At 52.7% G+C, this 13,898-nt stretch overlaps 3 protein-coding genes across 3 annotated transcripts; all 3 read left to right on the plus strand.

Annotated features, from left to right (window-relative positions):
• Positions 1-1,177: 1,177 nt before the first annotated feature.
• Positions 1,178-3,516, plus strand: LMH87_011931 (uncharacterized protein; the record flags this gene model as incomplete). The annotated part of the gene is made up of 2 exons (XM_056201151.1): positions 1,178-2,044; positions 2,095-3,516. The coding sequence occupies 2 exons, from the start codon at positions 1,178-1,180 to the stop codon at positions 3,514-3,516; spliced, it is 2,289 nt and encodes a 762-aa protein (XP_056052931.1).
• A 1,381-nt stretch (positions 3,517-4,897) lies between these two features.
• On the plus strand, positions 4,898-7,033 carry LMH87_011932 (uncharacterized protein; the record flags this gene model as incomplete). The annotated part of the gene is made up of 1 exon (XM_056201152.1): positions 4,898-7,033. The coding sequence occupies one exon, from the start codon at positions 4,898-4,900 to the stop codon at positions 7,031-7,033; it is 2,136 nt and encodes a 711-aa protein (XP_056052932.1).
• A 924-nt stretch (positions 7,034-7,957) lies between these two features.
• Positions 7,958-13,650, plus strand: LMH87_011933 (uncharacterized protein; the record flags this gene model as incomplete). The annotated part of the gene is made up of 5 exons (XM_056201153.1): positions 7,958-8,120; positions 8,216-8,634; positions 8,724-11,074; positions 11,129-11,989; positions 12,060-13,650. 5 exons carry the CDS (start codon positions 7,958-7,960, stop codon positions 13,648-13,650), a joined length of 5,385 nt encoding a protein of 1,794 aa, XP_056052933.1.
• Between the last annotated feature and the right edge of the window lie 248 nt (positions 13,651-13,898).

Genomic DNA, 13,898 nt, shown 5'->3' on the forward strand with positions numbered 1-13,898 from the left:
GATGAGAATTGCATACATGATGGACAAATAAATAAATACATGTTGAAGTGCTGACTTTTGGTGGCATGAATGTGCTGTAGAGACGAGTCTGGGAGGCTCGGAGGTGGTCCGGCCGGGGCATGATCTGCCGGAGCGGGTACCCGGAGCTGTAGAATGGGATACCATGGGACGAGAGGTCGGACCCGGCGGGTGGAGGAACATCTGCCCGAATATGACGGCGCATATGTAAGAAGGGAGAGTGGATATTTGCAAATCTGGTTATAAATTCAAAAGGAACAGCAAGAACGCGTACGCCGCCTACGAAAGATGGGACATGAGAAACAGAGTGAGGATTATGGCGGTGGGGACAGGCCGCGTTAGCAGACGGGGGACTTGAGGGAGAGCTGACGACAGCCTTATGGCTAGCGTGCCTGGGGTGCGGGACGCTGGGACGAACAAGGCTGGGGAGCTCTTTTTTTTTTGGTCTTTTCTGTGATGGTATCGGTGATGAAAACATTGTTGTAGAAATCAAGCTTGATGCGATTGTCGTATAATATTCATTGGGGATTTTGTTGTAGTGATGGTGCTTGCTGTCGGCTGTAAGTGTCAAACGGCAGCTCGTCAAACGCCGAGCTGCCAGGCTGCAGTCTCGTCTCGGTTAGCGGTCCCGGAGCTGGAAAGCTGGAGGGGCTGCCTGTCTTTTAGCGTCTTCAGCCGCCTGGGAAGGTTTCTCATTTACCGGTTCCTCTGGTTGAACAGGTCGTTTTTTCGCTTCATCGTGGCGTTTTGTAAAGGCGGAATTGCGCACGCAATCGCCTCGGTGTAATTACGCACATCTCTATTTCTCAATTTTCACTACCTATCAATTGTGACGCTTATTTTCCTGGAAACGCAAGGGTGGCCGGCCACTGAACATCAGCCACCGTCTGCTACTTGTAGCTAGCCTCGTCGCTGGCACCACCACCACCACCACCACCACCACCCCCATCTTGCTACTTTTGCTCACTGCAGCCTCGTTTTCTCTCCCTCTCTCTTCATCCTCTCCTTCTGCATCAAGCCGGTCTCATTTTCCCCGCTCTCCGACTCAATTCCATTACTCACAATCTCCTCACATCAGCCCCTTTTGATTTGAACAACACACTTGCACAAGCACCACCTGGGCGAGCGCTGCTTGCGTCACCCCTCCGCTGCCGCCGCCATGCCTGCTCCATACTCGGACAATCTCTACTCTGACCCGGACCCTGCAGACGCCGGCGCTGCTGCAGCAGGCCGCGACGACGATGCTTCTGCCGCCTCAGCCCTGTCCCCCTCGGATGGATACTTTCGCGAGGATGACTCCGCCGCCGTCTCCCCTACTTCCCAGCAGCAGCAGCATGCCTCGCGTCGCTCGGGAAGCACGCCCTACGTACCCAACGTCCTGGTCGAAGATCCCACCCTCACCAAGGACCCCGACTCCAAGGCTCAGCTGGCGCAGCGTTTGATAAATAGCGACGTTGCCGTCGGTGATGCCGCCCCCTCTACCTCTTCTCCCCATTCTCCTCATCACAAACCCCAGTCGTACTACCACACCTCCGGCTCGCCATCCGTCTCGGGAGCATCGGTTGCCACACCCAGCACAGCTTCATATTCCTACGCACAAAGCAGCCGTCACCGCTCGAGCGTACAGGACGGCCCTTCACAGCAGCATCTTCACGTCAATACCCCCCCCCAGCACCAGCCGTCTAACTACAACGCACACCCGTACAACGGACAGGGTGACGCGCCGCCTGCGTATACTCCGTCGTCACCGGATAACAACGCTAGCACCTTCAACTACTCTACCTTTCCTTCGGCGACGTCACCTAGGATGGGCGTGCCCGAAGAACACGATAGACTCTTGTCACCTCACCAGCAGGAGCAGCAACCCTTCTCTGACCCCCCAAAGCAACCTCTCTGGCAGCGCATCAGAGACTCTCACGACTCGGGTTATCTTCGCAAGAAGATTAAGACGATACTTGGAATCCTTGTCTTTGTTTCCATTGTACTCGTCTTTATGGGCGTCAACATGTCCGGCCCTTCATATAGAGTAAGTTTCCATCTCAACACATTTGACTCTGCTCCTGCTAACAGTGACAGAAACGAATCATTGACAAGTCGCCCATCCGTATCCCTGATATGGACGAAAGCGAGCTGGTCTGGCACCCTGGCAGGTCCTGCCGCGACAGCCCTCACAACTACCCCAAGGAGACCTTCCATGCCAGCCTGAGCTCTGACCGTGTGCTCTTCATCGAGCAGACTATGCGCAAGAAAGGCTGGACGGGACCCAGCGGCCCTAGCCCGAACGTCAACGGCGAAGTTATTCTTCGATCGACAACCTCCAGCAAGGCGGAAATCGACGTCGAAATCATTGCCAACTACAAAGACTTGGACATTGAGGTTGAATTCAGCAACAATGGCGGTACCGACCACGTCAAAGTCACCACGCCACGCGTCGTCCCTGATCACTCGTCTCGCGACGTCTGCATCCAGATCCGCGTCACCGCCTGGGTGCCCGAAAAAGCCCTCGTTAATGCCCTCGCCGTCAACACCGTCTCCCTGAATGTCTTTGTCCAAGAGGGTCTCGCCCTCGGCGCCGAGAACGAGGTTGACTTTTCCACCATTGCCGGAAACCTCATCTTCCCCCCCAACGACTCCGACGTCGAGCCCTACAAGATGGAGGCCCCTCGCTACAAGTACTCGACCGTGTCCGGCGACATCAAGGGCTGGTTCCCCATGTACCACAAGCTGAGAACAACCACCGTCTCGGGCGACGTCTCTGCGCAGATTACCCACAAGGACGTTGTGCTCAAGGCCTCCGAGTCTTGCCTGCTGGACGTCTCGTCCGTTTCGGGCCAGCTCAAGATTGACGACGGCAGCAAGCGCGCGGAAACGGACGGTGCCAAGGTGCCTCCCCGGGACTACCTCGTCAAGCTGGTGACGACATCGGGCGACATTACCGCCAACCTGTTTACCGGCTCGTCGTCGGAATTCTCCTCGACCTCGGGCGACCTCAAGCTCGAGCTCGTGCCTGTGCTCGACGAGCGCTGGCTGCACACCAGCTGGCGACCGCTGCTCAAGACAGAGAGCACCAGCGGCGGCCACCGTGTGCAGGTCGCCGAGCCGCACTTTATCAGCATCCCCGACAAGATGAACCCCCACGAGCGGCCTTCGCTCCCCAAGACGGACGAGGACCACAAGACCAAGGAGGAGCAGGAAGTCCGCGAGGCGAAGCGTCGTCGCTTCGCCGACAAGAAAGAGCGTGGCCTGACGGCCCTCGAGTCGCGCCACTCGTCCATCAGCGGCAACCTGCATCTGTTTTATCCTGCCTCCTGGGAGGGCACCTTTTCCGCGGATACCATGTCCTCGGACATTACCGTCCGCGGCAAGGATGTCGTCGTGGATAAGAAGAAGGGGGGCTTCGTCGGCAAGACCATTTCCGGGCACAAGGGCGATGGTGCCTCGTCGATGAAGATTGATGAGTTGTCGGGCAATGTCATGTTGACTATTGGACAAGAGTAGAAACCTTGCCTGCCCCAGACACATGTTTCTCTAGCGAATAATGGAATTGCATAATCTACTTCTGTTTTGTTTTACTGCTTACGGTTTCTTTCTGTCGACTTGGCTGAGCAAAATTGGAGGCTATCAGTATACGATTCATTTATCCATTCTATGGCAATTCTTACGACTCTGCTGCACCTTGAATCTTGAAAAACCGACTCCTTTTTAGGAGTCTAGTCTGTTGTCTCTCGTTACACCTGGTACAATGACGCAAGTGTGTAACAAGTTCCCCCGTCGTGGCACCTGCGCCGGTTGGGTGTGATTTTGGATGACAACCCACGTAGATGTATTGACTGTCGTGACCATGAATACGAACCAATTCTGTTTTTACTTCGCAACTGTGCTTGTGACGTCCATTCTGTCTTAAAACGCTGTCGAGGATACTGCACTGTCTTTACGTCCCTCTGTGGAAGCACTCACGTCGAGGGGCGCTCTCTGCGCCTGGGCCGAACGCTGCCGCGAGATCGCTCGGCAGTTGCTCATTCAAGCGTTTCACATGAGGGAAGGAGCTTCCAGGTCCTGCGGGGCAGGTTAAATGGTTTCGCTAAGTGTCCGTGGTTGAAGTTGAGTTATTTCAGCTTGGACTGAAACCGTAGAAACAGAACCACCCCGAAAAGCGAACGAACGAATGGGCTGGGTGGGATCTAAAAGAGAATGAGATGTGAGCATTAAAGGTGTGGATGATTTCCAAAACGTCTCTCTTAGCCACCGAGTCCCGGCATTTAGAGGATAACGCTTTGAGGTACGTGATAACTCGGCACTCGTTCGGAGGTGTAACCCAGCCACTCGATGATAGGGTGCTAGATGTAGCAGAACTAGTTGAAAATGTAACATAAAATCCAAAAGGGGTTTAAAATCTCGCAGATATTTTCTCAAATATATTGGTCGTGTAAAGTGTGGTAGCAAAATAAGCTGCTGATCCTTAGCTCGTCCGTAGCGTGAGGCGTCTGCATCGACAAAGCATCACCAACAATAAGCTGTGATGCGTTTTTCAGACCCGTTCTTCAGCTGAAAGCATGATTTAGCTAAAATTCTACTCTAAAGTTGATTTTTCTCGATCACTGCTCAAGAGGCATGTTACCATAATGCAAATCTTTCCTCTTGTCATCATGTCATCACCACCTAATAAAGGGAGCTTCCCCAAATTAGGCAGAGCGATGAGACGGCACGTGCAACCGGGTGGCGCAGCGCTTGCGCATGGCTTCTCAAGCAGACCTATCTCCAGAAGTTGTTGTCTTTGCTCGACGTTTTCTTGCACTTTTACTTTGTTTTCAGTTTTCTACAAGGAATCTTCTTCGGCTGTGCAAAAAGCGGTCGGGAATTGAGCGGGGAATTCGACACAATGCCTCAAGATAAATATGACTGCGAGACATGCAGCCAGCTCTGGCGGATGCTGACCAAAACTGATTTTCTCGGTCCCATCGACCTTGGCTCCAAGAGGGAGGCTGCCTCTACTAGCTGTCAAGACCACGGGCCCCTGGTGCGAGAGTTTTGCGAATTACTCGACAGGGAGACTGCAGATGTCGGCTTTGTCAGATTGGGTGCCGGATCGCCTGTCACGCTCATCGAATCGATAAAAAAGATGGGTGTTGTGTGGGACTTGCTCCTTGTTGCAAAAGACTCTGTTCCCTCACATCCAGGTAATGGTCGTATTCTGAATCCAGGATGGGCGGACTTGGAGGTGGTCACAAAGTGGAAAAATGCATGTTTGACCACGCATGGGTCGGCCTGCGATAATCCCATGAAAATCCCTTACACGCAACCCGAATTTCTTATAGACGTTGAGCAAAAATGTATCGTGCATGGTAGCGATACCGAAAGCAGGTTTATTGCTTTGAGCTACGTCTGGGGAGAGCATCGTCAAAAAATCATGGAGCCTGCTACCCGAGCCCGACTTTTGGAGCCAAATTCTCTCAGCCGGCCAGGCTTTCAAGAGCACCTACCCCCCGTCATCGAACATGCCATGCAGTTGACTAGCAGAATCGGGGAGCGATATCTGTGGGTGGATGCCTTGTGCATTGATCAGGCCGACGCCGGACACACAAAGAGGCAGCTGCAGGGGATGGCGGCGATATACTCGAGCGCGATTGTCACAATCATCAGCGCCGATGGAGACTCCAATGTCGGTATTCCCGGCCTGCAAGGGAGCTCTGCCCCACGAGAGCAACGACAGCGCGTCTTCCAGTTTGGAGACGAACAGATCTGTGTGAGAAACACGAGCACCTTTTTCCTATCGTGGAGTCAGAAATACTTTGACAGAGGTTGGACATACCAAGAGAATGAGCTGGCGAGCAGGCGCATCATATTCTTGTCCGATGAAGTCCACTGGCAGTGTCAGTGTAGCATTTGGCACGAGGAGCTGACGCTCAATACTGAGGTAGATGCATACATCAACCCGCGCCTTCGAACAATCATGGCCGGGTTTCCAGATCTAGGCTCGCTGTCTCATTCCATCGGCAACTACAATCAGAAAACCCTCACGTACGAGGAAGATGCCCTGCCTGCTATCTCTGGACTTCTTTCCACCATGAGTCGTTCTTTTACCGGTGGCTTCCTGTTTGGGCTACCAGAAATGTTCTTTGAACAGAGTTTAGGATGGCAGCCGTACTGGAACCACACGAATCTTCAACGGCGAATCTCGTCGGCGCGACCGGCTGCGCAGAAGCTGATGCCCTGCGATTTGCCTTCGTGGTCGTGGATTGGTTGGCAGGGACACGTGAAAATCCGGCACGACGCAGCTAGGATCAATCCCAGGGAGCATAACATCCGCGAGACCTTTCCCATCACAGAGTGGTTTTGTGGCCAGTCTCCCACCGACTCGCCTTCAAAGAGACGCCAGATCCGGTCTACTTGGTATGAGCAACGGGCAGCGCGAAAAGATTTCACACAGCCGCTTCCAGAGGGCTGGACACGCCATAGCATCTCGACTGCAGCGTCTTTCAGAGATGAGCCTGCTCTGCACCCAGCCGGCTGTGGCGAGTACGTATTTCGGCATCCGGCCATGTGTGACCCGGATACGATAATCAATGACTGGCATTATCCGTTCCCGCTTGCTGACATTCAGCCTTTGACGCCACCTTTCATGCCGGAGCAATGGCCGTATCTGTTTTGCAAGACACAGAGCGTGCATCTATGGGCCTATGCAGTCGACAAGGAGAATGTGCTATCTCTTTGCGATAGCTCTGGCGCTGTAATTGGAGATCTTCATTTGCACAACGAAGAGTCACTTGCGATGTTCCCTAGCGAACTCCCCGGCCGGGAGTTGGAGTTGGTTGCATTGTACAAGTCGACTACGTATAGCAAAACTTTCAGTGAAGAGAAGCAAAGGTATGATTTGCCGGTCAACATCACAGATACGGTATGCTTGCTTTGGATTGAGTGGGAAAACGGCGTGGCTTTTCGTCGCGCCTGTGGCTCTGTGCTGGCGGGCGAGTGGGCAAAGCTGAGCTCACGAGACATTGACCTCGTTCTTGGCTGATGCGATTGCTCGCTTTAGAGAATTAAAGATACACACTTTTTCTGCTTGAATATTCCATTTTTTTTTTCTTTTTCATCATGGTACTCACGGAAATGGCAGGGATCCTGACAGCGACAGAGCGGCCGCCAGGTTGGGGCTTCCAGTGGCACATAGCGAAGGCAAAAGCAAGCCAAGAGGGGGGGTCGTTCTTCGCAAAATGCATCAAAGTAACGGAGGCCAGTGAATAGCCCCCTAGAGTCCCCAAAACCTATGGCAGGCCCTCCGAAGATGCTGGTGGCTGGCGGTAAGTTAGGCTTCCGCAAGTGGAACCGTCGTCTGCCTGCATGAGTGCTGGCACTGACCTGACAGGTTGACAGCCCGCGCCGTCTCGCATCGGGCGCGCGCGACTTGAGCAGTCAAGCATTTTGCTTACATTCGTTTGAGTTTTGATTTGATTGCTCGAAGCGTCACCCGTCTATGATGCCCAAGCAGTGGCAGGCAGTCGACTGCCTTGGGCCCAACGGCTGCATGCCTCCTCTTTTCCGGTGTCCATGAGGACGAGGCAAGTTCCCGAGGTCTCACCACAAAATGTGCTTGGCTTGCGTGCGGTGAGTCATATTCTCCTGGGTGATCCAGTAAATGAATCCTTGCTCTGGCGAGCAGTGAATCGGTGGTGACGCATTGATGGCTAGGCCCTGTTTGCCCGTGTTTTCTGCGCTGGACAGACGGCAGTATCTTAATTGTGGACTCAAATCGTTCAAATCTGCGGGGCGACCCGGACCTCTTTATTTATCATTATTTTATCGGCCAGGGTTGAGCTCCCCGCGACATACATACATACATACGTAAAAAGCCACCAATACTACTTCTACTCTTCACCGTCTTACGTTGGATGAAGCTTTGTTGATACCACCACGTGCCGCCTTTTCATTCTCCCCGCCAAGAATGGCGCCTTTGGACGATGAAGCACCGCTGCTGGCCTGGTACCAGGCGCTGACGCCTCTTTCCGTTGACATTATCGGCGACTTTGCGGGCAAGGAGACGTTTGCAATCCATGGCGAGGCTCTTTTGGCGTACTGCATTTCTGAGGCAAAGGTCAATTGTCAAGGTACGAAATTTTTTTCCCACCGAAAAAACCTCGCATACGTCATTTTCAGAGGAAAAAAAGATCAGGATCTGCCGACCGTACTAACTGTTGACCAGATGGATTCCAGCTACTCCATGCTATCCACGCAGTCGAGGCTTTTCTTAGCAATCTGAAGCGACGTGGATGCCAATTTCACATTATTTGGTTCGCCAGCCACGAACGGCTCTGCGTCCCTACAAATTCGTCTGACGCCGCGTCCGGCTTCCACCGCCTGACTCGGGCTGTCCTGATCAAACACCTCCAGCACTATTCAGCCGGAAAAAAGATCAGTTTTGAGTTTCCGGATGTTCAGAGTGCTGAATTTAAGGAATATACCAGCAAGAACTCGCTTCGCTTCTTCTTGTGCTTGGATGGCCTTGCTTTTGACGGGATTGCATCGCCGTTTGCTAAATGGCATCTCGCCTTCATTCATGAAATTGGCTCTAGAGGCTATAGTGTCGCCCTCATTAACAATTTCGAGTTCAAGAGCTCAAAGGTATGTCAAATGTTCCCAAATTCCTCAGATTTGGCGTTTCTTCACGCAATGAGACCTTGTACAATGTGCTAACAAATGCTTCCAATCAGGCCCTCGCTTTAATGCTTCCACCATCCCAAGACACCGAACAACTAAACATTGTGGAGCCGTCAGCTCTACCGAAGACAAAACTAAATCCCGTCGCGGAATTGGAGGCCAAGGCCGGTGTCTCAGGCGACTGGTCGCCATGGGAAGACCATGCGCCACTGTCGGCAAGAGATGCGGTCTCTCTCAGCGGCATCTGCAATGCGCTTTTGGTCGATTCAAGCGAGGCAACGAAGAGGTGCTCCGCAGCATATTTACTTCAACTCTCAGAGCTAAGACGCTGCGATCTTTCCCAGAGACCGTGCCCTGCAACGTCTTTTGAGCCAGCGATACAGAAAGATCTCGACGACTTCTTCGTTTGCTTCACGAGCATCTGCACCACTGTTGTCGCAACTCTTCCTGAACAAGAGAACTGGGACGCTTTTGACCTCCTAGACACCCGGATCTTTCGGCAAATCTTGAAGAAATTGCCGACTCTGGCGCCGACCGCCACGGTCACCAGCGAGGCAAGAAAATTTGCCGAAAGAGTGCATCTGCTGACAGGTGTAGACATCTCCAAGTTCCTTCCACAAACTTCTGGCAAGGGTTTGTCGCAGTCTGCAACACCTCTGGAACAAGCAAGTGATGCTATCACTGCAGTCATGCCCTTCAAGCACCCTGCTTTGGACAGTTACCTCAAGCCAGTTCACGTAGTCGCCAACGATCTACAAAAGCCAGCGGGAGGCTCCAGGGTGTTCCGCGAGATCTCAAATTTGCAGAACGCCAAAAAGCCTGTCGAACCGAAAGCGCGACCTCGTCCCAATGATGACCCGCGTCAAAGGATGAAGGCCCTAAAAAGACACCAGAGATTGATGAGAGATATTGTTGCCTATTCTGCGAGTCTGACCAACTCTGTAGGTAAAACCTTGAACCCTGAAACCATTGTGGCCGATATCAAAGGTGGCGGGAATCCCGTCAAGCAAAACGGCAAAGCCGCAGGAGCGAAGTCGACGAATTCGCAACCATTGCGCCTAGATTCTCAGCCCAAGAACAAAAAAGGCTCCGCCAAGGGTGGCCGCGAGAGCGCCCATGAAGCAGCCCAGAAAATTCAGAGAGAGAAGCTCGACAACAAGGCCCGAGATGTCATGAAATTCTGGGATGAACGCTGTCGCGAATTCCAAACCGAGGCAAACATGACCCGACGCCTTGCCAAAGCCAATGCCTATGTAGCAGGTCTTTCCAACGACGCTCGGAGTCTTATCGGAGCCGAGATATATCTGTACATTTGCCAAATCCTGGCGTCAATGATACTTGCCGCAGGACAGGAAACAGACAACAAGCTAGAGATGGTTCTGTTTGCCAAATTGTGGTCGGCGTTGCTTGAGGCTGGAAAACTGGAACAATCCAGCGAGAGTCTCCGTCTCCTCAAGAAGCTCTGCAGCCTTGTCAAAATGCCAGTAACGGCTACTGTGAGCGGAAACCACCTGCTCGAGCAGCGTAAGCTGCCATTCTCTGATGTCCAGACCACTGGCTTGCAGCTACCCATGAACCCTCTGGACTTCCAGCTTGATCATTGTGGACCACTCTTGGAGAGAAGCTTTGACCCTGCTCCCGATAATCGCGTGCAGAATTTTATTCCCGACGCATGGCAGCGGAAAGTACTAGATGCCATTGATGCTCAAAATAGTGTCTTTGTCGTCGCACCGACCTCTGCCGGTAAGACATTTATTTCATTCTACGCCATGAAACAAGTATTGCAGTCGAGCGACGATGGCATCATTGTGTATGTGGCTCCCACCAAGGCACTTGTCAACCAGATCGCTGCCGAAGTCCAAGCGCGGTTCTCCAAGTCGTACCACCACGAGGGTCGGTCTGTCTGGGCCATCCATACGCGCGACAACAGAATCAACAACCCGACGGGATGCCAGGTTCTCGTCACCGTGCCAGACATTCTACAGATCATGTTGCTTGCGCCTTCGAACGCGGAGAATGGAAAATCTTGGTCTGCACGGGTAAAGACGATCATTTTTGACGAGATTCACTGCATTGGCCAGGCCGAGGACGGCGTCATTTGGGAGCAGCTGCTGTTATTGGCGCCGTGCCCGATCATTGCATTGTCCGCCACTGTCGGTAATCCGCTCGAGTTTATGCAATGGCTGGAAGCATCTGAAAAGGTAAAGGGGCGTGAGATGGAAATGATTGTGCACTCCTCGCGTTATTCGGATTTGCGCAAGTTCTTATATTCTCCTCCCGGGAAGGAGTTTGTATTCAGAGGGCTCCTACCAGTTGAGGGTCTTGCTACGCCAGGACTGGATGAAGGGAAGACTGAAGGACAGTCATTCAACTTTATTCACCCCATTGTCAGCCTCACAAATCGGTAAGTCTAACCTACAATCATCCTCCGCTCCCGAAGACTAACTTAACTTGCTAGTAATCGTGGAACGATTGACGACATTACTCTCGAGTCCAGAGATTGCATGACCTTGTGGCGATGCATGTCAAAACACCAGACCAAGGACTATCCTGTCGACAAGGCTTTGAGTCCAGAGAAATTCTTACCAGCCATTGTCAAAAGGTCGGACGTGCTGGAATGGGGAAGCTCTTTGAAGCAGACTTTGCAACTGTGGATTGAAGACGTCAAGTCGCCGTTCTCCGCTGTCCGAAGCGAGCTAGGGTCGCGTCTGTTCAATGCAGATAGCGAGAACCAACTTGGCAAGAGCGCAAGTGAAACCGACTTTGAAATCCGTTTTCCGATTGGCCACGGGCAGAAAAATCTGGTCACCACGGCTCTACCTCTGCTTACTGATTTGCACGCTCGTGGAGCCCTTCCGGGAATCTTGTTCAACTATGATCGAGACTTTTGTGAGGCGACTGTTGTTCATCTTCTGAGCCAGCTCAAGGAAGCCGAGGAAGCTTGGAAAGAGTCTAGCCCGGAGTGGACAAAGACGCTCGCCGACTACAGAGCTTGGGAAAAGGCGAAGTCTCAAGCCCAAGCGAATAAGACGGATCCCAAGAAGCGGCCGGCGAAAACGCGCGGAGAAGACGACGAAGGGACGTCCAAAATGGACATGATGCGGGACGCCAGTGTGGACGCGAGCAAATGGGACAGCTTCGATCCTGATGCACCTCTTGAGCGATTCTCTTTTGCAGATGCAAAGAAAATCCCTGGTTCAGAGCTAGAGCCCCTCATCGAGCGTCTCGTCTGGGTCAACGTACAGCCAGAACTCATCGCAGCTCTCAGGCGAGGCATTGCGGTCCATCATGCGGGTATGAACCGAAACTATCGACAATTGTGAGTTCAACTGCCACAAATACCCCAACTCTGATCCTGCTGAGAATGCATACTAATCTGCTATTTCTAGTGTCGAGATGCTCTTTCGAAAGGGATTTCTACGAGTCGTTGTCGCCACTGGCACACTTGCCCTCGGTATCAACATGCCTTGCAAGACGGTCGTCTTCTTTGGGGACTCGGTCTCCCTCACCCCCCTCAATTACCATCAGGGATCCGGTCGTGCAGGTCGCCGAGGTTTTGACTTGCTTGGAAATGTCGTCTTTGTCGGAATGCCCCTCAACAGAGCGCTCGAGATTATGTCCTCGAGGTTGCCCGACCTCAGCGGGCACTTTCCTCTTTCCACAACCCTGGTGGTTCGACTGCTGGGCTTGATGCATCATACCAAAAACTCCGAGTACTCTACAAAGGCTATCAAATCACTTCTTTCCATGTCCCGTCTGTATCTCGGTGGGCCGTCGGATCAGATGGCAATCCAGCACCATCTTCGATTCTCCATTGAGTATCTTCGCCGACAGCGGCTCCTGTCCGAGGACGGTGCCCCTCTCAATTTCGCGGGTCTGGTCGGCCACTTGTACTTTACTGAGAATGCTGTCTTTGCATTTCACTCTCTGCTAAAGGAAGGGTATTTCCATCGTGTCTGCTCGGCCATCGACAAAAACCCTGAGGCTGTGTTGGTGGAGCTGGTGCTGGTGCTCTCTCACCTGTTCTGCCGAATTCCCCTCGGCATGCATAGTAGCGCCGCCGCCGAGGATAGCAAATCACAGTCTGTTATTACTCTGCCTCCCCTTCCGGATGGAGCAGAAACCGTTCTTCAGGCGCACAATCAGGAGACTCTGAAAATCTTTCGTCTGTACGTGAGCACCTTCATTGAGCAGCACCTGAGCCAGACCCCAGATACGAAGCTGCCCTTTACAGGGTGCGAGATCAAAGCAGAACAGGAGCATGGAGCTGAATCGCAATCCATGGTGACCCATCTGCCCCCAACAAAACTTCGCTCGCCCTTTGCGGCGCTGTCGGGCTTTACAGACGAGTTTGATACGATTCACGAGCTGTGCGCCTCTGTCCGCAGCGATGTGTTCCTCGAGGAATCAGCCGTGCCGTATATTCCTATCTACCCCGCCGACACGGCTGGCAAGCCTTGGAACGCCTATCTCTACGACTTTTTCAAGCATGGAGACTTGAATGCTCTAGTGCGCGACAACAAGATCAAGCGTGCCGATGTCTGGTTCCATCTCAAGGACTTTTCGCTCATCCTTGCAACGATTGCCACAAGCCTGGAGAACTTTGGTCGTCTCGATGCCAACGCGGATGATTCCGCCATGATAGATGTGCAAGATGCCGACGATACTCTGCTGGAGCGCCGCGATGATTTACCCAACGAGGAGCAGCTTTCTTCCAACGGCGCTGAGAAAGACTCTGCGGCGCAGGCGGCGGCGGCGGCAAAGCCTAGCAAGCCCGCCAAAGTTAGCAAGAAAAAGGTCGAGCTGGACTCGTGGGAGGATGACTCGAGCGATGATGGAAGTGCTTCCGAGAGTTCAGCGGAGGAGTCGGATGGCGAGAGTGGGCAGGACGGCGGCGAAGGTAACATGCCGCAGGTGCTCAAAGCCTTCCGGATGCTGCAGGTGGAGTTTGAGGACAAGTTCCGCAAGGTGTGGGCCTAAAGGAGGCATAGAAAAAAGTCACGAAAAAAAGTTCTTGTTTTTCTCTCTCTATTTTATTGCTAAATGCTTTCATGTGTTGATTGGATCACGAGAGACGGTTACGTATTTTGCTTACGTCGGTACAAGAGTCGTGCGAGAGTCATGGGCCAGCACCTGATGGTCTTTCATGGAAATAAAGAGCACGTTGGACCAAAAAAAAATCTCAGATATGTACGTAACGCTAGGATAGTTGATTTTATTGCTATTAT

This window comes from Akanthomyces muscarius, chromosome 4, assembly GCF_028009165.1.
Source record: "Akanthomyces muscarius strain Ve6 chromosome 4, whole genome shotgun sequence".
In the NCBI taxonomy this organism is placed as follows: domain Eukaryota; kingdom Fungi; phylum Ascomycota; class Sordariomycetes; order Hypocreales; family Cordycipitaceae; genus Akanthomyces; species Akanthomyces muscarius.